This window comes from Pipistrellus hanaki (assembly GCF_964339955.1).
Source record: "Pipistrellus hanaki genome assembly, chromosome: 2".
Lineage (NCBI taxonomy): Eukaryota > Metazoa > Chordata > Mammalia > Chiroptera > Vespertilionidae > Pipistrellus > Pipistrellus hanaki.
The window spans coordinates 49267967-49289954 of record NC_140504.1 but is presented as its reverse complement, the minus strand read 5'-3'; the positions used below and the strand labels follow the sequence as shown (position 1 = coordinate 49289954).

Here is a 21988-nt window from a genome sequence, read left to right as displayed (position 1 = left end):
GCCCTCCGTTAAATCTTGTTCTCTGATTATTTCTGTGACACCCTCCTAGAAGCTCTGGGAATGTAGTGATGATGCCCGATGCCTTAATTTTCCATAGAAATTTTCTACGAAATTTCAGAGAGGGGTTCTTTTCATTCCCATGGGCGAGGAATTGGAAAGTGTGTAGGGACCAGGGCAATGATGGCTTTAGGTGATTATTAATCTGTGTGCGGGGTGGCGCACACAAACCTTCTGAAGCATCAGCTCCAGACAAGATAGGGATGCTAGGGTATAATCAGGGCAATAGAAACTAAACAATTGGGAGGGCTCTCTACAATTTTCTCCTATAGATCCTTAAGGAGGTCTTACCTCACCTGGGCATGTTTAAGCATCATTTTCCCACATATATTGCCCCTCCATCTTGTCAGGAGGGTAGCTTTCCAGATTTATGTTTTAGAAATGGCAATCTTAGTCCTATAATCCATTAAAGGAAAACATCTGTGGTGATTTTCCCCACCCGCTTCTTGTCGCTCAGGTCCAAGCTTGACATGCCAAACCTTGCATCAATATAAAAAAACACTTTCCCAGACTGCTTTGTCAGTACGCTTCCTATTAAGTTTTATTAATGAGGTACTAGGAGGAAAGGGAAAAAGGGACAGGTTTTTGTTTTGTTTTTCTGTTCCTGTCAGTGTTGCCCCAGGAGTGGCAATTGACTCCAGCTACCAAATTCTTCCATCTACACTCACTAGGCCCTGCCAGAGTACCAGCATCTGGCAGGTGCTTCCTTCTCAAAGGTCTGAACACCAGGTTTGCAGGGTCCACTCTCCCCCACCTCCTGAGCTCTTCATTCTAGTAACCAAAACCCAGCCTTAGGGGTGGGTATTCATATCCTGCAGCTGTCATCTTTGAGTTTGGTGCTCCCTTACCTGTCTAACCAAGTCTTTGTAGTACTGCATACCCTCTGCCGAAACACCTATTGTTTTTAACTGGACCCCAATCAATGTACCCAGTAGAATCTGTATTTGTGTAGTAGAAACTGAGCAGGGGGTGGGGTTCTCATCCTGACTCTGGGGCTCAGCGTTAAATCTAATCTGCAGTGGAAAACAGACAACCCAAACTTTTTATGGGTGATCACTAGCGGAAAGCCTTGTAGACTGAACTAGCTCCAGGGAGAGAGCCTAATTGTGGCAGCCTTGGAGCACGAAAGCCACGTTGAAAAGAAATGTAAACTGTCAAGAGAAGGGTCCTCTCAGTTGAACTCAGGGCCCATGTTGCTCCAAGTCCTGTCTTCTTATCTTGATGGGAAAACTGGCCTTGTGTTTGATGACCCTCAAAACTCAAGTTTCATGAAATGGCCAAGATTCTGACATTTTCTTTGTCCACTATCAACAGCCCTGATTCTCATCCTCCATTCAGAATAGGCGCGTGGTACCAGTAAAAAAGTGATTACAAACCAGTTCACCTCTCTTAAGTCTCCACTTTATAGAATCTTAACCTCTACATTAGTTGTTTCAGTAGCTGATAGTTTTGACAATTTTACATTTTTAAAAATATATTTTTTATTTCAGAGAGGAAGGTAGAGAGAGAAACATCAGTAATGAGTATCATCTGTCAGCTGCCTCCTGAATACTCCCCACAGGGGACCGAGGCTTAAACCCAGGCACATATCCTTGATCAGAATCTAACCGAGATTCTTCAGTCTGCAGGCTGATACTCTATCCACTAAGCCAAACCAGCCAGGGCCAACTTTACATTTTTATGTGGCTTTCCTCAGTGTTCTTAGCCATGCTACCTAGAAACCTAAGTTTTGCTTTTCAAGTAATTTTAAAATAGTACATTAAAGCTAAATAAATTCAGCCGAAACCGGTTTGGCTCAGTGGTAGAGCGTCGGTCTGCAGACTGAAAAGTCTCAGGTTCGATTCCGGTCAAGGGCATGTACCTTGGTTGCGGGCACACCTCCGGTAGGGGGTGTGCAAGAGGCAACTGATCGATGTTTCTCTCTCATCGACGTTTCTAGCTCTCTATCCCTCTCCCTTCCTCTCTGTAAAAACTCAATAAAATATATATTTTTTTAAAAAAAGCTAAATAAATTCAAATTCACTCATTTGTGCTAATTCCAAAAATTAACAATGCTCTTCTTTTTTTAATCCTCATCTAAGGATATGTTTTCATTAATTTGAGAGGAAAGGGGAGAGATGAAACATCAATATGAGAGAGAAACATCAATCAGTTGCCTCCCATACACGCCTCAACCAGTGATTGTTAGTTTCTAACAAAAAGGCATATACATCAGACTATCATTAAGACTAATACAGAAATTTAAATTTATCTTAAAACCAACGTTAGGCCGAAACTGGTTTGGCTCAGTGGATAGAGTTTCGGCCTGCGGACTGAAAGGTCCCAGGTTCAATTCCGGTCAAGGGCATGTACCTTGGTTGCAGGCACATCCCCAGTAGGGGGTGTGCAAGAGGCAGCTGATTGATGATTCTCTCTCATCAATGTTTCTCTCTGTCCCTCTCTCTTCCTCTCTGTGAAAAATCAATAAAACATATAAAAAAAAATAAAAAAAGTCAGGAAGACTTCTTCACAGACAAATAAGTGGTTAAATATATAAATCCTATGTACATCACAGTATCCCCCGCCCCCTTTTTGGTCATGGAAGATTTAATTATTTAACTTTTCATTTGTGAAGATCCCAAAAATGTAAAGTGAAACCTCTTAGAAAAGTATCAGGGTCAGGTGGAGGGGGGAAAGGCAGGGGAAATGGAAGATGTCTATAATATTGTCAACAACAAAAAGACAAAAAGCCACTAGAGTGGCCCAATGGCCTAGTGTTAACCTATAAACCAGGGAGGAGGTCAACGTTCAATTCCCGGTCAGGGAACATGCTTGGGTGTCAGGCTCAGTCCCCAGTAGGAGGTGTGTAGGAAGCAACTGATCAATGATTCTTATCACTGATGTTTCTATTTCTCTCATTCTCCCTTCCTCTCTGAAATCAATAAAAGTCTATCTTTAAAGAAAGGCAGAAAAATATCAGTTTGATAATAAATTTTAGTATATTTGACAAATTTTATTAGTTTCTGACTACATTTCATTTCAGCACAATCATTACTCAGAAGGCAATCACTTTTTATTTTCTTAGAAAGGACAAAAGTAAATTTTAAATCAGCAACATAATTCTACCCCTAATTAATTACTATTGGAATAGATGGCATCAAGATTAACAGAATTTCAGTTACTCCTGGAGGAAAATTTTTTCAAAAATGTATAAAAATATTAACAAATTAAAGCTAGACTTTTGCTGTAAGACATTTTATTTTTACCTTAAAAGGATGAATAACTAAGTATCATCAGAAATGCTATTAAAACTTGTCCACTGCTCAAAGTTGTTCATATTAATGAAACATAGGTTAACATTCTTTAACTTCCACAAAATGGAATCACAGCCTCTGATTTAACTTTGAGAGGGCCAACCCAAGTACCACACTATTTCTGTCCATAAAAACAAATAAAAATCACTATCAATGCAAATAAGGAAATAAACACATGGTTATTTATGTCTCAGGTTCTACATCATAGTATATTATAATTTAACTCTCCTACAGTAAATTTCCATTTCCCCCCTAGAATAGCAGAAATGTGAATTTCCAAAATTTCAGGTAAATGTTTTCTGAGTCATTTAGCAAAGAAAGAAATAAGGAAGAATGCTCTGCTACTCCATCCTGGACCCAGTTTCTGATCACCCACTCAGTTTCAGTGCATCCAAATGATCAGTTCACTCTATTCAGGCTCACCCCAACTAACGCCTTTTGCATCAAGAGATGAGTTTCCGCCCTGACCGGTGTTCTCAGTGGTTAGAGAGTCAGCCTGGGCCCCAAAGGGCCTTGGATTCAATTCCTGATTGAGGGCACATTTGATAATCCCAATTTTCCAGAAAACTCTGACTTTTCTGTTTTCACATGCTTTTAATCCATTTTAAATAAAAGAAAATGTTATAATGCTTAATTATAAAGATTAGATAACTTTAGTGTTATGGAAGATTTCAAGTGATCTATAAATACATGGCAAAACAGCAATAAATTTAGATTTTAAACCCAATTCCTTAACAATTTGGTGTAGTATAATCTTGCTTTGATCACTAGTCAGAACAAAAAGGTGAGCAAAGGCCATACATAAAACATGCATTTTTGAGGAAAGAGAATGGCACCTGAAGGTTTCTTGGGAGCTGGCCCAGGCATTTTTGTGTCTATTACCTATAAGGATTGTCAAACTTAGCATATCACAGTTATTCATAAAGAATTGAGACTCTGGGTTATCACTGACTTTGGCAGAAGTACATTTGATTATCCCTCCCTTGTAATCTCACAGTCCTTCAATTAGAGGGAATGAGTGTGCCCACAAGCAGAATAAAAGTTTTATAAGCATTCTATGATAAAAAAAAGATAGCATCAAATCCAGCTTTACCAGTTTCTAAAATAATTCTTCCTTTACCCACACATTATTTTGTGTATCTCTGAAACATCTGAAAAATACTTTTCTGAGACTTACTAGGCTGTAGGGAATCAACACTTTCAGATACATTACAACGATCTCTAGCAGAATTTGGCATCTCTCTTCCATTAACATTAACTGAATGTCTCAACTGGGTCTTAAAAGAAGGTTGGCAATTTTCAGTTTTTGGGCCTCTTTGAGGTTTTGAATGCTCTATATCAGTTTGTCTTTTTACAGTCCTATTTTTAGATTTCTTCCTTTGTCCATTTAGCAGTTTGTCTGGAGGTGAGGGCGTAGAACGTAAATGATATCCATCTGGGGATCCTTTCTGTCGGTTTGGCTTCATTTGTTCTTTGTCCACCTCCTTTTGAATCTGTAGTGCTAATAACCTATCCTGTTCCTCTTGCTTACGCCTCTCAAAAAGCAGCTGTTCCAAATCTAACAGTTTTTGAGTAAAGCTGGTTTCCGTTTCCTCTTGGTCTGAGGAAGATTCGGAGGACATTTTCCTTCTTTTTGCAGAAAAGCATGGATCCCTGACTGCTTCAAAAGAGGACTCCTGATTTTTTCTTTTGCAAATACCTTCTTCACTGATCAGTAGGCAAGACTCCTCATTTTCTGTCTCAACTGTGTTATTTCCAATTATGTGTGTCATATTTGATAGAGCACATCCACTCTCTGTTTTGCCACAAGGCTTAACTGCAGCTTCTCTAGGGCAGGGGACTCCGGCGTCAGGTCTCTCATGATTTATGGCAGTTAATTCTTTACCATGATTGTTTGTTCTCATTTTGTCTTCTCCTTCAAGGCACCATTCTGTATCACTGGCACATAACTGAGGCATAGGTGACTCTATTGAAGACTTTGCACCTTGTTCTTGAACCTCAAAGCATATTTGTGGAGAAAGTGTTGGCATATCTTCCTCCACGTCTGTGTCTTGCCACAGAGGGCTTTTTACATTGCTACCATCAGTTTCCTATAGAAAACAGAAAAAGGCACTGTGAACCAGAGTTATACACCAAAGCTTATATGTCTTACACTGATACCATAGTTGAATTGTCACTATTAGGTAGTTATTAGTATCGCTACTAATATGGTATATTGATTTTAATAGCATTTTTATTGTGTGCCAGTGGAGATTAAGGTATTCTCTCATTTTTACTCCCATAAAACCTACAGATTAAAACCCACAGAGTGCTAGCTGGTTTGGCTCAGTGGAGAGTGTCAGCCCGTGAACTGAAGGGTCCTGGGTTCGATTCCAGTCAAGAGCATATGCCTCGGTTGCAGGCTCAATCCCTGGCCCTAGTTGGGGCTCATGTGGGAGGCAACCAATTGATGGGTCTTTCTCAGATCAATGTTTCTCTGTCTCTACCCCTTCCTTCCATGCTTTCTTAAAATCAATGGAAAAATATCCTCAGGTGAGGATTAACAATCCCCCAAAAATAAAAAACTGGAATCTCTAGATAGCCAATAGCTGGCACCATGACCTGACCTCTTTTTTAACTTACAGTAGCCCAGGGATTTTAAACTCCTTTTTGTACCACAAACCCTCCTCCCTTTGTGACGCTTATAGACCTCCTCTAAGAATAGTATTTTAAAATAGAAGTATGTAGGATCACAAATAAAACAATTTATATTGCAACACATTTACTGAAATGTTAAAAGTTATGATACAATATGTATCTATAAATAAGATCCAGTGGCAATAACTTATAATACTGATATGAGTATAAATGATACTTCAAGAGATTTTCAACAAATTTGATAAAAAACCATCCTTTATACTGATGACAAAGTCATAGGTACTGTCTACATTCATAATTAAAGAAAACACCAAGATGAGAGCTCAGACAAAGTAAACCTTTTCTTTCATCTAAGTTCATATGTACGCTCTGGATTCTAACCATAGACCTTAGGTTGAAACCTCTGCTTTGGCCAATATAATTCTTCTCACTTATAGATCTTATGTAAGTCAAGATCCAGGATTAGTTTTGACCATGGGAAAGCCTTACAAAAGTCTTCAATGAGAGTTTAAGAATAAAAATGATTCCTTGTTGGGGATATTCTGTTCTTTTAACTTCTTTATTCCTCACCCCAGGATATTTTTTCCATTGATTTTTAGAGTGGTAAGGAGAGAGGGGAAAGGGATAGACAAAAAAGGAGAAAGGGAGAAGAAAAGGAGAGAGGGATAAAAGGAGGGGGAGAGAGAGAATGAGAAACATTGATACGAGAGAGACACATCGGAGAGAGACACATCTATTGGTTGTCTCCTGCACACAGCCCTGATTGGGCTGGGATCGAATCTGCCACCCAGGTGTGTGCCTTTGATGGAGAATTGATCCTGAGACCTTTTGGTGCACAGGCCAATACTAACTGCAGGATCACACTAGCCAGGGCTCTTTTACCTTCTTTGCTTTTGCATTTATCATTCCTGATAACATTTCTTATAAACCAATGTGGATTGGATTGAACAAATTCTAGGCTCCTTACCTAGTTTTGTTGTGAATATGAACAACAGGGTAGAAAAAACTGCCCAGCCCTACAATGCCTCTTCCTTCAATCCTCAATGTACCAACCAGACTATCTGGACTTGACTCCTCCATTACCTCTACTTTAAGGGACTTTGGGCAAGTTTCTTATCTCTGTGTGCCTTATCTCTTACAGCTGTAAGATGGGCACAAGAATAACCATATTACAGAGTTGAAGGTTGTGATGAAGATTTAAAGAAAACACACACACATTATCCGGCACAGTAAATGTTCATATAAACCACCTACCTGAATTGAAAAAAATTAAGAAGAAAAGGAACCTGTGAGTAAAGGGTTAACAAACCTTTTATGTAGCAAAGAGCCCTGGGTGTCAGTTCACCTTTCCTAATTCTACTTACCTAGAAACCTGAGAAAGGTGGAATGTCACCGTGTTATGAGGCCACATAGCTTTGGTAAAAATGACCCTGACTGCTGAACTGCATTTGAACTAAAACTGTGATCTACAACACCTACCAGGAAGTCAAAGTGTGGGGCTTCTGTAAATGAGTTATAACTCCTTTGGGTGTGTTTCTGAGGGGGACTCCTGGAAGTTACCCCATTAGGTTGTTACAATGACTTGCAAGGGTCATGAGGCTCCTAAGCCAGAATGGTTACCACAGTCATCTGTGTGGTATCATTTCCATGCCATCACTTAAGAGCTCTGCAATGAGGACTCTTACTGAATTTTATGCCTGATGGTACCCTACTAGCATGCTTTGTTTCCTATCTTGTAATCTTTAAAGTAAAGTACCAAGGATAATCTATTCAGTTTTGTGAGTTTGATTGCCTAGCCCGAGGATCCACAGACTGTAGCCCATGAACCAAATTCCTACTGTTTTTGCAAATAGTTTGATTAGAACAAAGACAAGCTCATTTGTTTACATGACAACAGCATAATTGAATTGTTGTGACTGAGAATATAAGGGCCAAAAGCCTAAGATATTTCTGGCTCTTTACAGAAAAAGTTTGCTTATTGATTCCTAGTCTAGGTAAGCGTAAAATGACTAAGAAATAGTGTCCCATGTATTATGGTGACTTAAAAAAAAAAAGTTAGGAACCTACAAGTATTTGCAATCTATAGCATTAGTAAACATGCCAAACTAAGAACACCTTTAGCATCCACATACCTTAGTCATGGAGTTTCTTTTGCCTTCTTGTACAGCTTCAGACTGTGATGCTGACCCAAACTTAGATTTAGGTGACAAATACCTTTAAAAAAAAATTTACCAAAGTTTGAATGCTTTGAAAGAGAAGTGGTATGTACCCAACATAATAAACTACAATAGCTATTTATGCTGAAGGTTGTCTGGTTGCCTGAATGATTTAACAGAAAGAGCATAGTCTGTCCCCTTGCCTCAGATATTTTAGTCTAACTCCAGAGCATAACTTAAAAAGTTGAGTATTGGTATCTTAGGGAAAAAGAGCAGAAAAGGAAGTGAAATCTAAAAATTTCTTAACTCTCAAAAAACTTAAGAAGGCAGATAGCATCAAACAACCAAGACTGTATAGTCTTACCAAAAGTACTGGAAATAATATTTCAATCTGAAGAAAGGATATGTTCAGTTTCTGTTTTTTGCTTTTAATATCAGAAAATCTATATATTTTTTATCATGGAAAAGTCCATGATTAGTTTCTTTACCATGTTGGTATATATTTTTGTTACATACACATTCTACTTATGGACAAATAGATATATCAACATATCAGCAGAAGATTATATCTCAAAATTTCTAAGCATCTTTAACAGGCTGTTTACCACTAAAAATATAAAGTTTATAAAATAATGAAAAATACTATAAAATAAATGGGAATAAAAGGACATGTAATGAGCTGGTAGGTCTATTTAAAAATTGTAAAAATCCAAACACATATACAACTATGCTTAAACATGGCAGAAATCTCTCAAAATGTTGGATGTCTTTAAGTATTGGTAACTTTGGGTGATTTTCAAAGAGCAAGCTAGCTTTTATTTTTAATAATTAAAGAAAACAATGAAAAAGAAAGGTGTGATTGCAAATAATATGTACAACCAGAGTTGCACTGCGTAAAAAAGCACTGAGTAGTATATAGAATAAAATAGAACCTAGACAAAAATCTCATATACAAATAATAAATATCCCTTATAAATAAACTAGTATCTAACCCACATATTTAGTTACATCAACCTAAATACTCTACACACCTATGAGAACAAGAATCACCTTTTCAGTTGATAAGAGAAAAACAGGAGTCCAGATTTAGTTGCATTTTAACTGTTTCCCAAAGCTGAAGAATCCCTTCTGCCAAAGCTGGATATTAGTCATCAAGTATATTAGTTCCAAGTAAGAATTATTACAGCATAATAGTTGTTTTGAAATCCATAAGCAAAGAACAAAACAAGATGTGATCAGATACTATTCCAACTTGATCAATTAAGATTTAGGAACTGTCCTGGATCTTCTTTACTTATAATAACCATAAAACTAAACGGAAATGAAGGAAATATAGATCAACATCCCTTTCCATTCCTATTTGCTTCCTCATATGTAACCAATTTTTTGTTTTTTTGTTATTAATCCTCACCTGAGGATAGTTTCCCTCCCATTGATTTTTAGAGAGTGGAAGGGAAGGGGAGGGTGGAGGAGAGAGAAAAACAACGTGAGGGAAAGATTGATTGGTTGCTTCCCACATGCAACCCAGGTACATGCTCTTGACCGGGAATTGAACCTGCAACCCTTCAGTGTAAGGACAAACGCTCTGCCCACGGAGCCAAATGGGCAAAGGGCTGTAACCACTTTAAAAAAATGTTTATTTCTATAGTACACATCTCTCTCTCTTTTTTTTTTTAAGGAATCCTAATTATCTGAGATTTTTATTTAAAAAAAAATTCTCATCCAAGAATATGTTTTTATTGCTTTTTTAGATAAGAAGGGAGGGGTGGGAGAGGGAGGGAGAGGGAGATGAAGAGGGGGAGAGGGAGCGAGGGAAAGAGAGAGGGAGAAAGGGGGAAGGGAGGAGAGAGAGAGAGAGAAAAAGAGAGAAAACAATGACATAAGAAACATCGATTGGTTGCCTCCCATATGTGCCCTGAACAGGGACAGAACCCGAAACCTAGGTTATGTGCCCTGACCCTGATCAGAAACCGAACCCACAATCTTCTGGTGTATGGGGTGACACTCCAACCAACTGAATTACCTGGCCAGGACTGAAATTTTCTTTTTTCATTGGGTCGTAAAATTTAAGAGAGCCTACCTCATGAGAACAGTTTTGGAGAGAATAGTTACAAAATATATATAACATTCACAATATGGGGGTGGGCAAAAGTATGTTTTCAGCTCTTCATATGGAAAGAGACGTGGAGCCCAGCAAGCATGGTTTGGTGGTTGAGTGTTGACCTATTGATATAAACCAGGAGGTCACTGATTCCCAGTCAAGGCATATGCCCCGGTTGCATGCAGGAGGCAGTTGATGAATGATTCTCTCTCATCATTGATGTTTCTTTCTCTCTCTCCCTCTCCCTTCCTCTTTGAAATCAATAAAATATACTAAAAAATTTACAAGATCACAAGAACCCTTACACTAACAATCATTGATTTTAAAATCCCTATGGGGCCTCCTCTTTGTCTCCCACTTCAGAGATGATTATCCTGAGTTATTTATCTCCCTTTTAAAAATATATATTTTAATTGATTTCAGAGGAAGGGAGAGGAAAATGGGGATAGAAACTTCAATAGGAGAGAATCATTGATCGGCTGCCTACCATACGCCCCCTACTGGGGATTGAGCCTGCAAATTGGGCATGTGCCCTTGACTGGGATTGAACCAGACCTTTCAGTCCGCAGGCTGAAGCTCTATCCGCTGAGTCACACTGGCTAGGGCATGAATTATTTATCTCTTGTTTTAAAAAATAGTTTTACCACACACCAGTATCCTAAATACCTTATTGCTTCAGTACTGCATAATTTGAACCTTATGTATATAGAATCATACTACATGTATTCTCCCACAACTTGTTTTTTTCACTGGTTTTCCTGAATCGTGCATGTTTTCCTTAGCTAAAATTCATTTTCACTGTTGGCTAATACTCTGTTCTGTTGGAATATGGTGCTTCTGGATCTTTACTAGTTATGAATAGTACTGCTGGCACATTCCTGAACTTGTCTTCTGGGGTTTCTTTAGTGTCTATAATCCAGTTATAGACTATCAATCTTTTAAACTCCCCGGAAGCATGTTAAGTGCTTCTTATCCTCTATAACACTCAATATTGCTAGAAAGTTTAATTTCTAGCTACTTTCACTTAGCATGTTTCTGAAGTTCATCTGATTATAGACTGTATCAGTATGTTATTCCCCTTTTAAAAATATGTATTTTTTTAACTGATTTTAGGGAGGAAGGGAAGGGGATAAAAACATCAGTGGTGAGAGAAAATCATTAATTGGCTGCCTCCTACATTCCCTACACTGGGGATTGAGCCTGAAATCCAGGCATGTGCCCTGACCAGGAGCTGAACCATGACCTCCTGGTTCATCGGATAACACTCAACCACTGAGCTATGTCGGCCAGGCTGTCATTCCTTTTTTACAGGTGAATATTCCATTCTATGGATAAACATTTGTTTATGCATTCATCCCTCAATGAACATTTGGGCTGTTTACACCTTTTGGCTAGCTGAAGGGTTGACACAAACATTTGTGTACAAGTACCTGTTAAAAACCTGTTTCTAATTCTTTTGTGTAAATTTCTAGGAGTTACATGCTGACTCTCATGGTAAGTCCATTAAACTTTCTAAGGTGCTGCCAAACTATTTTCCACAGTGGCTGCACCACTTTATATTCTTATCACCAATGCACAGAATTCCAATTTTTCTACATTTTTGCCAGTATTTGCTATTCCTCCTTTCATTAGTGGGTATGAAATGGTATCTCATTGTAGTTTTTACATTTCCCATAAAGAGTAATGATATTGAGCCGAAACCGGTTTGGCTCAATGGATAGAGTGTTGGCTTGGGGACTGAAGGGTCCCGGGTTCGATTCCAGTCAAGGGCATGTACCTTGGTTGCGGGCATATCCCCAGTAGGGGGTGTGCAAGAGGCAGCTGATCGATGACTCTCTCTCATCGATGTTTCTAACTCTCTATCTCCCTTCCTCTCTGTACAAAATCAATAAAATATATTAAAAAAAAAAAAAAGAGTAATGATATTGAGCATCTTTTTATGTGCTTACTAGCTATTTGTGCATTTTTAAAGAAATATCTATTCAAGCCCATTTATTGTCTTATTGTTGAGTTATATTAAGAATTCTTTATATATTTGAGACTAGACCTTATTTGTTTTTAACTTTATTTTAACTTTTTAAAATTAAATTATTCTATTTTTAATACATTTCTTCTTATTGACTTCAGAGAGGAAGGGAAAGGGAGATAGAAACATCAATGATGACAGAGAATTATTGATCGGCTGCAGCCTGCACTGACCCACACTGGCCAAGTTATTTTTTCTTTTAATAGCAGGCACTCCATTTAACTCTGCCCCCACCCTAAATCTAACTGTCCAAACCCCAAATCCAAAATTTCTAAGAATTCCGCAAGAATTCTGCACATATTATCTCAGCTGAACCAAAAGCCATTATGTTTTTGAAGTCTAGATTGTGTTTCTTAAACTTTTTAAACTATGAATTATGATGGGAAAGCTTATCATAGTCATCAATTCTACCTGATGCTGGAGGGGTGTTGTGGGGAAGCTAAACCATTGCTCCACTGTTGTCTACATGACTCGTACCTTTTCAGAGGAGAGAAGAAATATAATGTATAAACTGGGAAAAAGTGGGTGAATAATCTAGATGCCAAATTATAAACTCCTTCAATGAGCATGACCTAAATCAAGGGGAAAACAAAATCCAACTGGTTAGTTTTTTAATCTTTTTTTGGAGAGAGAGAGACAGAGAGACAGAGAAAGAGAGAGAAACACACCAATAGGCTGCCTCCTGCGCACATCCAAGGCTGGGCTTGGGCCTTCAACCCTTGACTAGGAATTGAACCCGGATCCTTCTGTCTAAGCCGATGTGCTGAACCACGAAGCTAAATCAGCCAGGGCCCAAAGGTTAGTTTTGAGAAAATGGGAACATCATGGAACTCTGAGCAATCAAGATTAAAAAAGAATTCATCTCTCTCTTCATGCTAGCCAGGAATCTAAGCTATGTGAGTAGCTCTCTTATTTTCATTTTATATCAATCTCAGACCATCTGAAGGGTTTTCATGCAGAGTGCATAGACCAAATTTTGACAGTTAGTGAACTATATGAACAAAAAACACTGGCATACAGGTGGTCAATAACTGATAAACAGCCATGTTCACTTACTTCTGAATATCTCCTGTATTTGTTTGTTTATTTTTACTTTTCTTTTGTAACTTGCTTGTGACTGGATCAGATATCCTGGAATTCTTGGGAGAAGCAAAGATTTTTTTCTCACAGAAGTTGTTCTTTAACAATAGAAAAAGCATAAAAGACATTATTAAAATAAATTTATAATAAAATAAGCTATTAATTCAACTAACTCAGAATTCACAACAAAATTTTTCAGGAATTATCTTACATTTAAATTCTACACACCCTTTGAATAACATGTAAAAATTAGTATAAACAAGATTAAGTCCAAAACCAAAAAAGATTAAGTTCATCCAAGTTGATCTAAATTAACTGAATTTTTACTCTACATGAAAGAGCACAAAAAGCATGATACTAATCTTATTATCTGACTAGAGGGGCCTGGTGCACAAAATTCATGTGTATGTGTGGGGGGTAATGTGACCCTCAACCCAGCCCTTTCCAACTGGAATCCCTCTCACAATCTAGGACTGCTGGCTCCCAACTGCTCACCTGACTACCCCTGCCTGCCTGACTACCCCTAATCGATTCTGCCTGCCAGCCTGATCACCCCTAAAACACTCCCTGGTCAGCCTAATCACTGCCTAACTGCTCCCTTGCAAGCCGGATTGCCCCTAACTGCCCGCCCCTACTGGCACAGTAATCCCTAACTGCCCTCCTTTGCCAGCCTGGTCACCCCCAACTTCCCTCCCCTGCAGGCCTGGTCCCCCCAGAAACTGCCCTCTCCTGCAGGCCTGGTCCCCCCCCAACTGCCCTCCCTTGCAGGCCTGGTCCCTCCCAACTGCCCTCCCCTGCCAGCCACCTTGTGGCAACAATCTCTGACCACATGGGAACTGCCATCTTGTGTTGGAGTGAGTCAATATGCATATTACTTTTCAATTACATAGGATAATTTGTTAATATTTCTAATAAATAATTTCATATAACTACCTTTATCTAGAGGGGTAAATTCAAAGAGGTATAGATATACCTGGAATGAAAGTTAGTTTTACCTATGTAAAAGTAATTTATCTTGGGGACTTACAGTCATACTAATAAATGCCATGAATATTTACTTGTTGTAGTTTCATAAGTTTCTTACCACACTACTGAAAAAATGAATATAACTGATGGTGACAGGCATTTGGCCTTGGACCACCCAATTTTCACAATTAACAAAAATTATTCTAAAATATAAAAAAAAAATTATAATCCCATGTGAAAAGAAGGATTAGAATATCAGACTCTTAAAATTTAAGACAGGTAAAGATTATGCTCTTTGCAAAAGTATGTGTACAGCTGTGAGCATGTAAAATAGCTATGGGCTGTATCTATTTTTTTTTTTTATTTTATTTTTTTTTGTTAAATATATTTTATTGATTTCTTACAGAGAGGAAAAGAGAAGGATACAGAGTTAGAAACATCGATGAGAAAGAATCATTGATCAACTGCCTCTTGCACATGCCCTTGACCGGAATCAAACCTGGGACCTTTCAGTCCGCAGACAGATGCTCTATCCACTGAGCCAAACCGGTTTTGGCAGCTGTATCTATTATTAATATTTGTATTATGTAAACCAATTTTGCTCACCCTTGTATTCTCTTTCTTATCCTATTATTCTATCGGTCAATGTCTTTACTTCTTATTTGTACCTTTATAAAACTATTTTACTTAAATTTTAAGAAGTATATTAAAAAGGGCAAACAATCTAACACTTGAATACATTATCATTAATGGTAGGCCTCTCAAAAATGAAAAAAAAAAATTCCCAACTCTGGATATAGTTCTTTTTAGTAAGTGCACTTTAACATATTTGTTGTTTGAAAGCAGAGGAATTGTTTTTAGAGGCTCTCAAACCTGAATATACCTCAGACTTCCCTAGATGCCTCTGGGAATGCTATGCCCTAAGTCCCATCCCCAGAGATTCTGATTCAGTAGATATAGAACAGTTTATATTTTTTAAAAATCCCAGGGTAATTTGCCAGGTTCTTACAAATCACTGGGTCCCATTGTATTCTTTAGTCTTAAAGTATGCGTTTTTACCCTTCCTTTCATTAATTTCCCCTATGCAGTAATTTAGTACAGCAAAATAATAAAATTCAGCTTTAATATATTAAGAATTTAGCTGAGATCGGTTTGGCTCAATGGATAGAGCGTCGGCTTGAGGACTGAGGGGACCCGGGTTCGATTCCGGTCAAGGGCATGTACCTTGGTTGCGGGCATATCCCCAGTAGGGGGTGTGCAGGAGGCAGCTGATCGATGACTCTCTCTCATCGATGTTTCTAGCTCTCTATCTCTCTCACTTCCTCTCTGTACAAAATCAATAAAATATATATATTAAAAAAAAAAAGAATTTAATGTGCTTCACTTTCTAAAAATTATCTATATCAATACAATGGAATAGTATACCACTCTTTAAAAAAATTAGAGTATATGCAGTAATACACATACAAAAAAATCTCTATGATATATCAAGTGAAAAAAGGCAAGAAAAAAAATAGTATAACTGATAAATCCTTTTTAGGCAAATAAGAAAAATAGTTGTAAGAAATGGTTAATAGTACCAAACTTTGGGACTGAGGTAATGGAACAGAATGGGAGTGAAGAGGTAGAGGGGGGAAAGGAAGCTCTCATTTTTCATTGAAGAGCTTTCCTGCATACTTTCAATTTACTATTAATATAAGTTTTTTCAAGTATACTTGAATTAGAACAACTATGTAACAATAAATGAAAACTGAAAGAAGTTTTCAGTAGAACAAATGTCAGCAATAGCTTGTAGTTATAGTGAACATTTCTTTGAAAATTACAGTCAAAGCCATACGAATGCTTCCAAAATTATCTCCCAAAACTTACAATATTAATGCTTAGCTTTCTTGCCAGTTCTTCATCACTTTTTAGCTGTTCTTCCATTTCTCTTTTCCTTTTTTCTGCCCGTCTCTTTTCTTCTTCCTCCTCCTCTGCCAATAATCTCTGTATGTACTCTTCACTGGCTTTGTTTTCTTCTTCCTCACTGGCCCGTCGCTCTGCCTCCACCTTAAAAATAATTAATAGAGAACAATCCTTCTCTGAACTTTTTATTTATTTTATTTTCTTTAAAGGTATTATTTAGAATTCCTTTTTAAAAAATATATTTTATTGATTTTTGACAGAGAGGAATTGAGAGGGATAGAGAGCTAGAAACATCGATGAGAGAGAAACTTTGATCAGCTGCCTCCTGCACACCCCCCACCAGGGACGTGCCCGCAACCAAGGTATATGCCCTTGACTGGAATCGAACCCGGGACCCTCCAGTCCACAGGCCAACGCTCTATCCACTAAGCCAAACCAGTTTCGGCCCTTCTCTGAACTTTTTAATGTACTTGCAATATCTACCTATAATAATAAAAGTGTAATATGGCCGAAACCGGTTTGGCTCAATGGATAGAGCGTCGGCTTGAGGACTAAAAGGTCCTGGGTTCGATTCCGGTCAAGGGCATGTACCTTGATTGCGGGCATATCCCCGGTAGGGGATGTGCAAGAGGCAGCTGATGGATGACTCTCTCATCGATGTTTCTAACTCTCTCTCTCCCTTCCTCTCTGTACAAAATCAATAAAAATATATATATTTTTAAAAAGTGTAATATGGTAATTAGACTGGACATCTTTCTGGACGACCTTTTGGACGAAGCCAGGCTGCGAGGGAAGCCCAGGTCCTGGATGCCAGAGGGAAGCCAGTGCTGGCAGCTGGAGGAAGGAAGGCCTACTCTCGCACGAATTTTGTGCATCAGACTTCTAGTTTCTTAATAAGAACAGTAAACAATTTTTTAAGTGAACAAGTAGACAGGAATTAAGATATCTCAAATGAAGTATAAATCTGGAGAGGCAAATTCCTAAGGATAGTTCAAGAAGTCTCTTGATCAGCCCAATAAAACCTTAATCAACTCTCACCCCTCCTCACCTCAGTCCTTAATCCCAGCTTCTATTACACTGGCACACAGCTGTGGACTATGTTTCCGGGTAATACTTTCCCTCAGTTAACAGAATGCCATGTGCAGATGACCTTAGACCTAGGTTCCTGAACCAAAAGGAATATAATGTTAAAAACTAAGACTGATTGGATCGATCCCTGAAATTTGGAACAGTCCCTAAACACAGTGGGCAGGAGTGGAATGGTTGCCAAAGAAACACCCACATTGGTTATTATATGATTTACAAAAGAAGAAACAGACATATAAAAACAAGTAACTTAAAACAGTAAGTGGGAAAATAGAGATTCAAACTCTGATTTAGATTCTAAGGCCATGCTTATGGTCATTTAAACTATACTTCTCCTAAAAAGAAACAAATAATACTCAAGAATATGTCCTTGATCTAATCCCATAAAAAAAAAAAATGAGGTTCAGAATGGTGTGGCCATCTTGCTATTAGCCTGAGATAATGCCAGCTGACAGAAGTTAGCAAAGATCTGGATCTAGTGCTCTGGATAAAAGCACCCCTTAAGTCCCTACCTCTGGACTTCCAAATAATTACAATTTATTTAAATAACTACAATTAAATTACAAATTACAATTTAATGATTGTTTAAGGTAGCTAAGTTGGATTTTCTTTTATTAATATATTTTATTGATTTTTTACAGAGAGGAAAGGAGAGAGCTAGAAATGTCGATGAGAGAGAAACATCGACCAGCTGCCTCTTGCACACCCCCTACTGGGGATGTGCCCGCAACCAATGTACATGCCCTTGACCGAATCAAACCTGGAACCTTTCAGTCCACAGATATGACATTCTATCCACTGAGCCAAACCAGCTTCGGCTGGATTTTCTTTCTTTCTTTCTTTCTTTTTTTAAATATATTTTATTGATTTGTACCGAGAGGATGGGAGAGAGATAGAGAGTTAGAAACATCGATGAGAGAGTCATCGATCAGCTGCCTCTTGCACACCCCCTACTGGGGATATGCCCGCAACCAAGGTACATGCCCCTGATCAGAATCGAACCCGGGACCCTTCAGTCCCCAAGCCGACGCTCTATCCATTGAGCCAAACCGGTCTCGGCTGGATTTTCTTTTATTTGCTGTCAACATAGAGCCTGCTCTCACTACCTTATCGTAAGGACTAACATTCCTTTAAAACCTTTACTTAAGCCCTGGCAAGATGGCTAGATTGGCTGGAGCATTGTCCTGTACACCAAGAGATCCGATTCCTGATCAGGCCACATACCTAGGTTGTGGGTTCAATCCCTGGTCAGGAAGCATATAGGAAGGAAAAAACCAATTGAAGTTTCTCTCTCACATCGATGTGGGTTTTCTCTCTCTTCTCTTCTCTCTCTCTCAAAATCAATAAAAACATATCCTCACATGAGAATGATACAAACAAAAAACCCTTACTTAAGAATACGGCTTAGACAATATGCTGACAATTAACTATCATAATTATAGTAGCCACTAACTACATTACTGAGCACTTGAAAAATGACTAGACCAAAGCAATATTTACTGTAAGTACAAAAATTAAAAATAATGCAAACTCTAATGATTAATTTCTGTATAACTATGTAATTAATGTCCAATCACATTTAATATACACATAGTTGATGTATAATTATAATTTGATATAATTACTACTTTTATATTGGTAACAATATTTTAGATATAATGCGTTAAATAAAATATAAAATTAATTTCATCTGTTGTTCGGAAAAATTCTTTAAATGTGGCAACCAGAAAAATTTTAATTGTATGTAGATTCACCTTGTCTTTCTATTGGACAGCAGTGCTCTACACCAGTGTTTCCCAAAGTGTGGTCCGCGTACCCCCAGGGGTACGGGAAGAGTTTGGTGGGGGTATACGTTGCACCGGAGTTTGGTGGGGATATGCACTGCACCGGGCTTAGCTGCTCCTAATTCTACGGTCTCATGAATACGAGGGGTACTCAACGATACAAAAATCATAGAAGGGGTACACATATGTCAAAAGTTTGGGAAACAGCCGAAACCGGTTTGGCTCAATGAATAGAGCGTCAGCCTGGGGATTGAAAGGTCCCAGGTTCGATTCCGGTCAAGGGCATGTACTGTGGTTGTGGGCACATCCCCAGTAGGAGTATGCAAGAGACAGCTAATCGATGATTCTCTCTCATCGATGTTTCTAACTCTAGATCCCTCTCTCCTCCTCTCTGTAAAAAATCAATAAAATATATTAAAAAAAAAAAAAAAAAAGTTTGGGAAACACTGCTCTATACTAAGCAGGAGGATAAGGAGATAAGAGGCTCTTCTGTAGTACTAGTGGATTTCAAAGGCTTCATTGAAAGCACTACTCCCTCTTTTTCTATTTAGATAATTCACAATGAGCACTATTTTATATGCTCCTCATCTAAACTCACTGTTTTGTCTACCCAAAATTCACATATTGAGTTCTAATCCCCCGATGTGATAGTATTTGGAGTTGGGGTCTTTTAAAAAAATATATATTTTTTATTGATATCAGAGAGGAAAACAGAAACTTCAATGATAAGGCAGAATTACTGATTGGCTACCCCTTGCACACCTTCAACTTAAGAACAAGTGTGCAACCTTGGGCATGTGCCCCAATTGGCAATAGAACTCGATGTTCAATCACTGAGCCACACCAGCCAGGCTGGAAGTGGGTCTTCGGGAAGTAAAGGGTCATGTCCTCATGAATGGGATAATGGGATTAGTATCCTGGTATCATGAGATTAAGAGAGATGCTCTGTCTATCTCCTCCGGTTTCTCTCCTCACCTCTTTCTCTTCTCTCTCCTCTCTCCTCTTCTCTCTCCCTTTCCCCTGACTGGAACTTCCCAGCCTCCAGAACTATAAGAATGTTTGTTGTTCAAGCCCGCTAAATCTATAGTATTTTTTTCTTAGCATCCTTAATGGACTAAAACACCCATCATCTACCACAATATTTCTATCCTTTAAGCTCAAAGCTTCAGGAAAATGAAAATGCTTAGGAATAACTATCACATAAATTTGTAACTACTGTGAACACATTAAAAATGGAACCTTTATAAAGTACATTAAAATTATTTACATTTCAATATATATTATTTATATAAGCACATAAAACTACATATAAAATGTGAAAATGAAAACACAACAGAGAATTTTCCAAGAACAGAATAACTATTTAATTCCTACCTTGCTTATCTCCTCTTCATATTCTCTTCTCAATTCTCCAGGTTTACTTAACAGGTGAACTGGCTGATAGTCATCAACTGTTCCAGATTAAGAAAGAAAATAATTTAAGAGGCAACACAAAATTTTATGGCTAGCTTTGTCTTCCATTAAAACTATTAATATAAAAGTGAAGAATTAAAATAAAATGTACAATTATTAACAGCTACAGCAATATCTACTTTATGGAGTTCCATTTTAAAAGGAAAACTAACTAATAAAAGAACAACCAGAGATTCAAAATACCACATGAATATGTACACTTAAATCTTTTTCTAGACTTACATTAAAGAAATACACAGAAAGTAATCATACACAGCAAAGAGATAGACGGTCTCAGTAAACAACAAAAAATTAAAAATTTGTGGAAAATTATTCTTCCATCCCTTTGTACCAGGATACCTCACGGATACAAAAAACAAAGGATGTTTTCATCTCTATATAAAATAGCATAGAGCTATGCATACTATTGGCCCTCCGGATCAGATGACTCCCAAACTCAAACTAAAACAGCACAAATATTATTTTTTTAAAAAAAGCTGCAAAAAAGTGGGCCCATGCAGTTCAAACCCGTTGTTCAAGGGTCAACTGCACATTGTTGCTGGGGTTAGAAAATACAACCACTTTGGAAAATGAGCTGGCAGCTTCTTATACAACCAAACATACATCTACTCTATCACTTAGAGCAGTGTTTCCCAAACTTCTCTCATGATGAGAATCACCTGGTGGAGTTGTTAAAACACAGATTCCTGAATCCCAACTAAGAAGTGCTAAACTAGAATTTTTGGAAATAAAAATTCCTTTTAAAATGGAACTCCATAAAGTAGATATTGCTGTAGCTGTTAATAATTGTACGTTTTTTGTATCCGTGAGGTATCCTGGAACAAAGGGATGGAAGAATAATTTTCCACAATTCTTTTGGGAATAAAAATTCTAGTTTAGCACTTCTTAGTTGGGATTCAGGAATCTGTATTTTAACAACTCCACCAGGTGATTCTCATCATGAGAGAAGTTTGGGAAACACTGACTTAGAGCATTCCACTAAGTACTTACACAAGGAAAAAATGAAAACAATGACAAAAAACTTGTACAAGAATCTTCATAGCAACTTTATGAAAATGGCTGAGGTGCCATCAACTGGAGAACAGCCAACCAAGTATGATACAGTCAAACAGAATATTTAAAAATAAAAAATTAATAAACTAGCAATACCCATAATGTAAGGATGAATCCTGGACTTTGCACTGAGTAAAAGTACCTTGTACAAAAGAATACACACAGCATGATTGCTGTTATGAGTTGGATACAGAGGTCTTAACACCCTGCACCTAAGAATGTGACCTCATTTGGAAACATAGTTGTAGATGGAATTAAGTTGACTTCATACTGGAGTAGAGTGAGCCCTTAATCCAATACCACAGGTGTCCTCATAAGAAAGCAGAGGCAGAAAGAAGATAAGTATGTAAAGACAGAGACACACTGGGATA

At 37.9% G+C, this 21988-nt stretch overlaps 1 protein-coding gene and 1 long non-coding RNA gene across 5 annotated transcripts in view; one reads left to right on the top strand and one right to left on the bottom strand.

Moving 5' to 3' along the window:
* The first annotated feature begins 801 nt into the window (after positions 1–801).
* On the top strand, positions 802–4420 carry LOC311616431. The gene is made up of 2 exons (XR_014793895.1): positions 802–2234; positions 2295–4420. It is a non-coding gene; the product is annotated as an uncharacterized lncRNA (long non-coding RNA).
* RNF168 (ring finger protein 168) overlaps positions 3088–21988 on the bottom strand; it is a 62003-nt gene continuing 43102 nt past the window's right edge. For all 4 annotated transcript variants that reach the window (XM_084871618.1, XM_084871617.1, XM_084871616.1 and 1 more), the window contains 5 exons: positions 20466–20542; positions 16186–16365; positions 13327–13448; positions 8120–8201; positions 3088–5440 (listed from right to left, as the gene is read on the bottom strand). In XM_084871618.1, coding sequence (XP_084727744.1) covers positions 4478–5440; positions 8120–8201; positions 13327–13448; positions 16186–16365; positions 20466–20542 — 1424 coding nt within the window. In that variant the 3' untranslated portion in view covers positions 3088–4477. The remainder of the gene's footprint in view (positions 5441–8119; positions 8202–13326; positions 13449–16185; positions 16366–20465; positions 20543–21988) is intronic.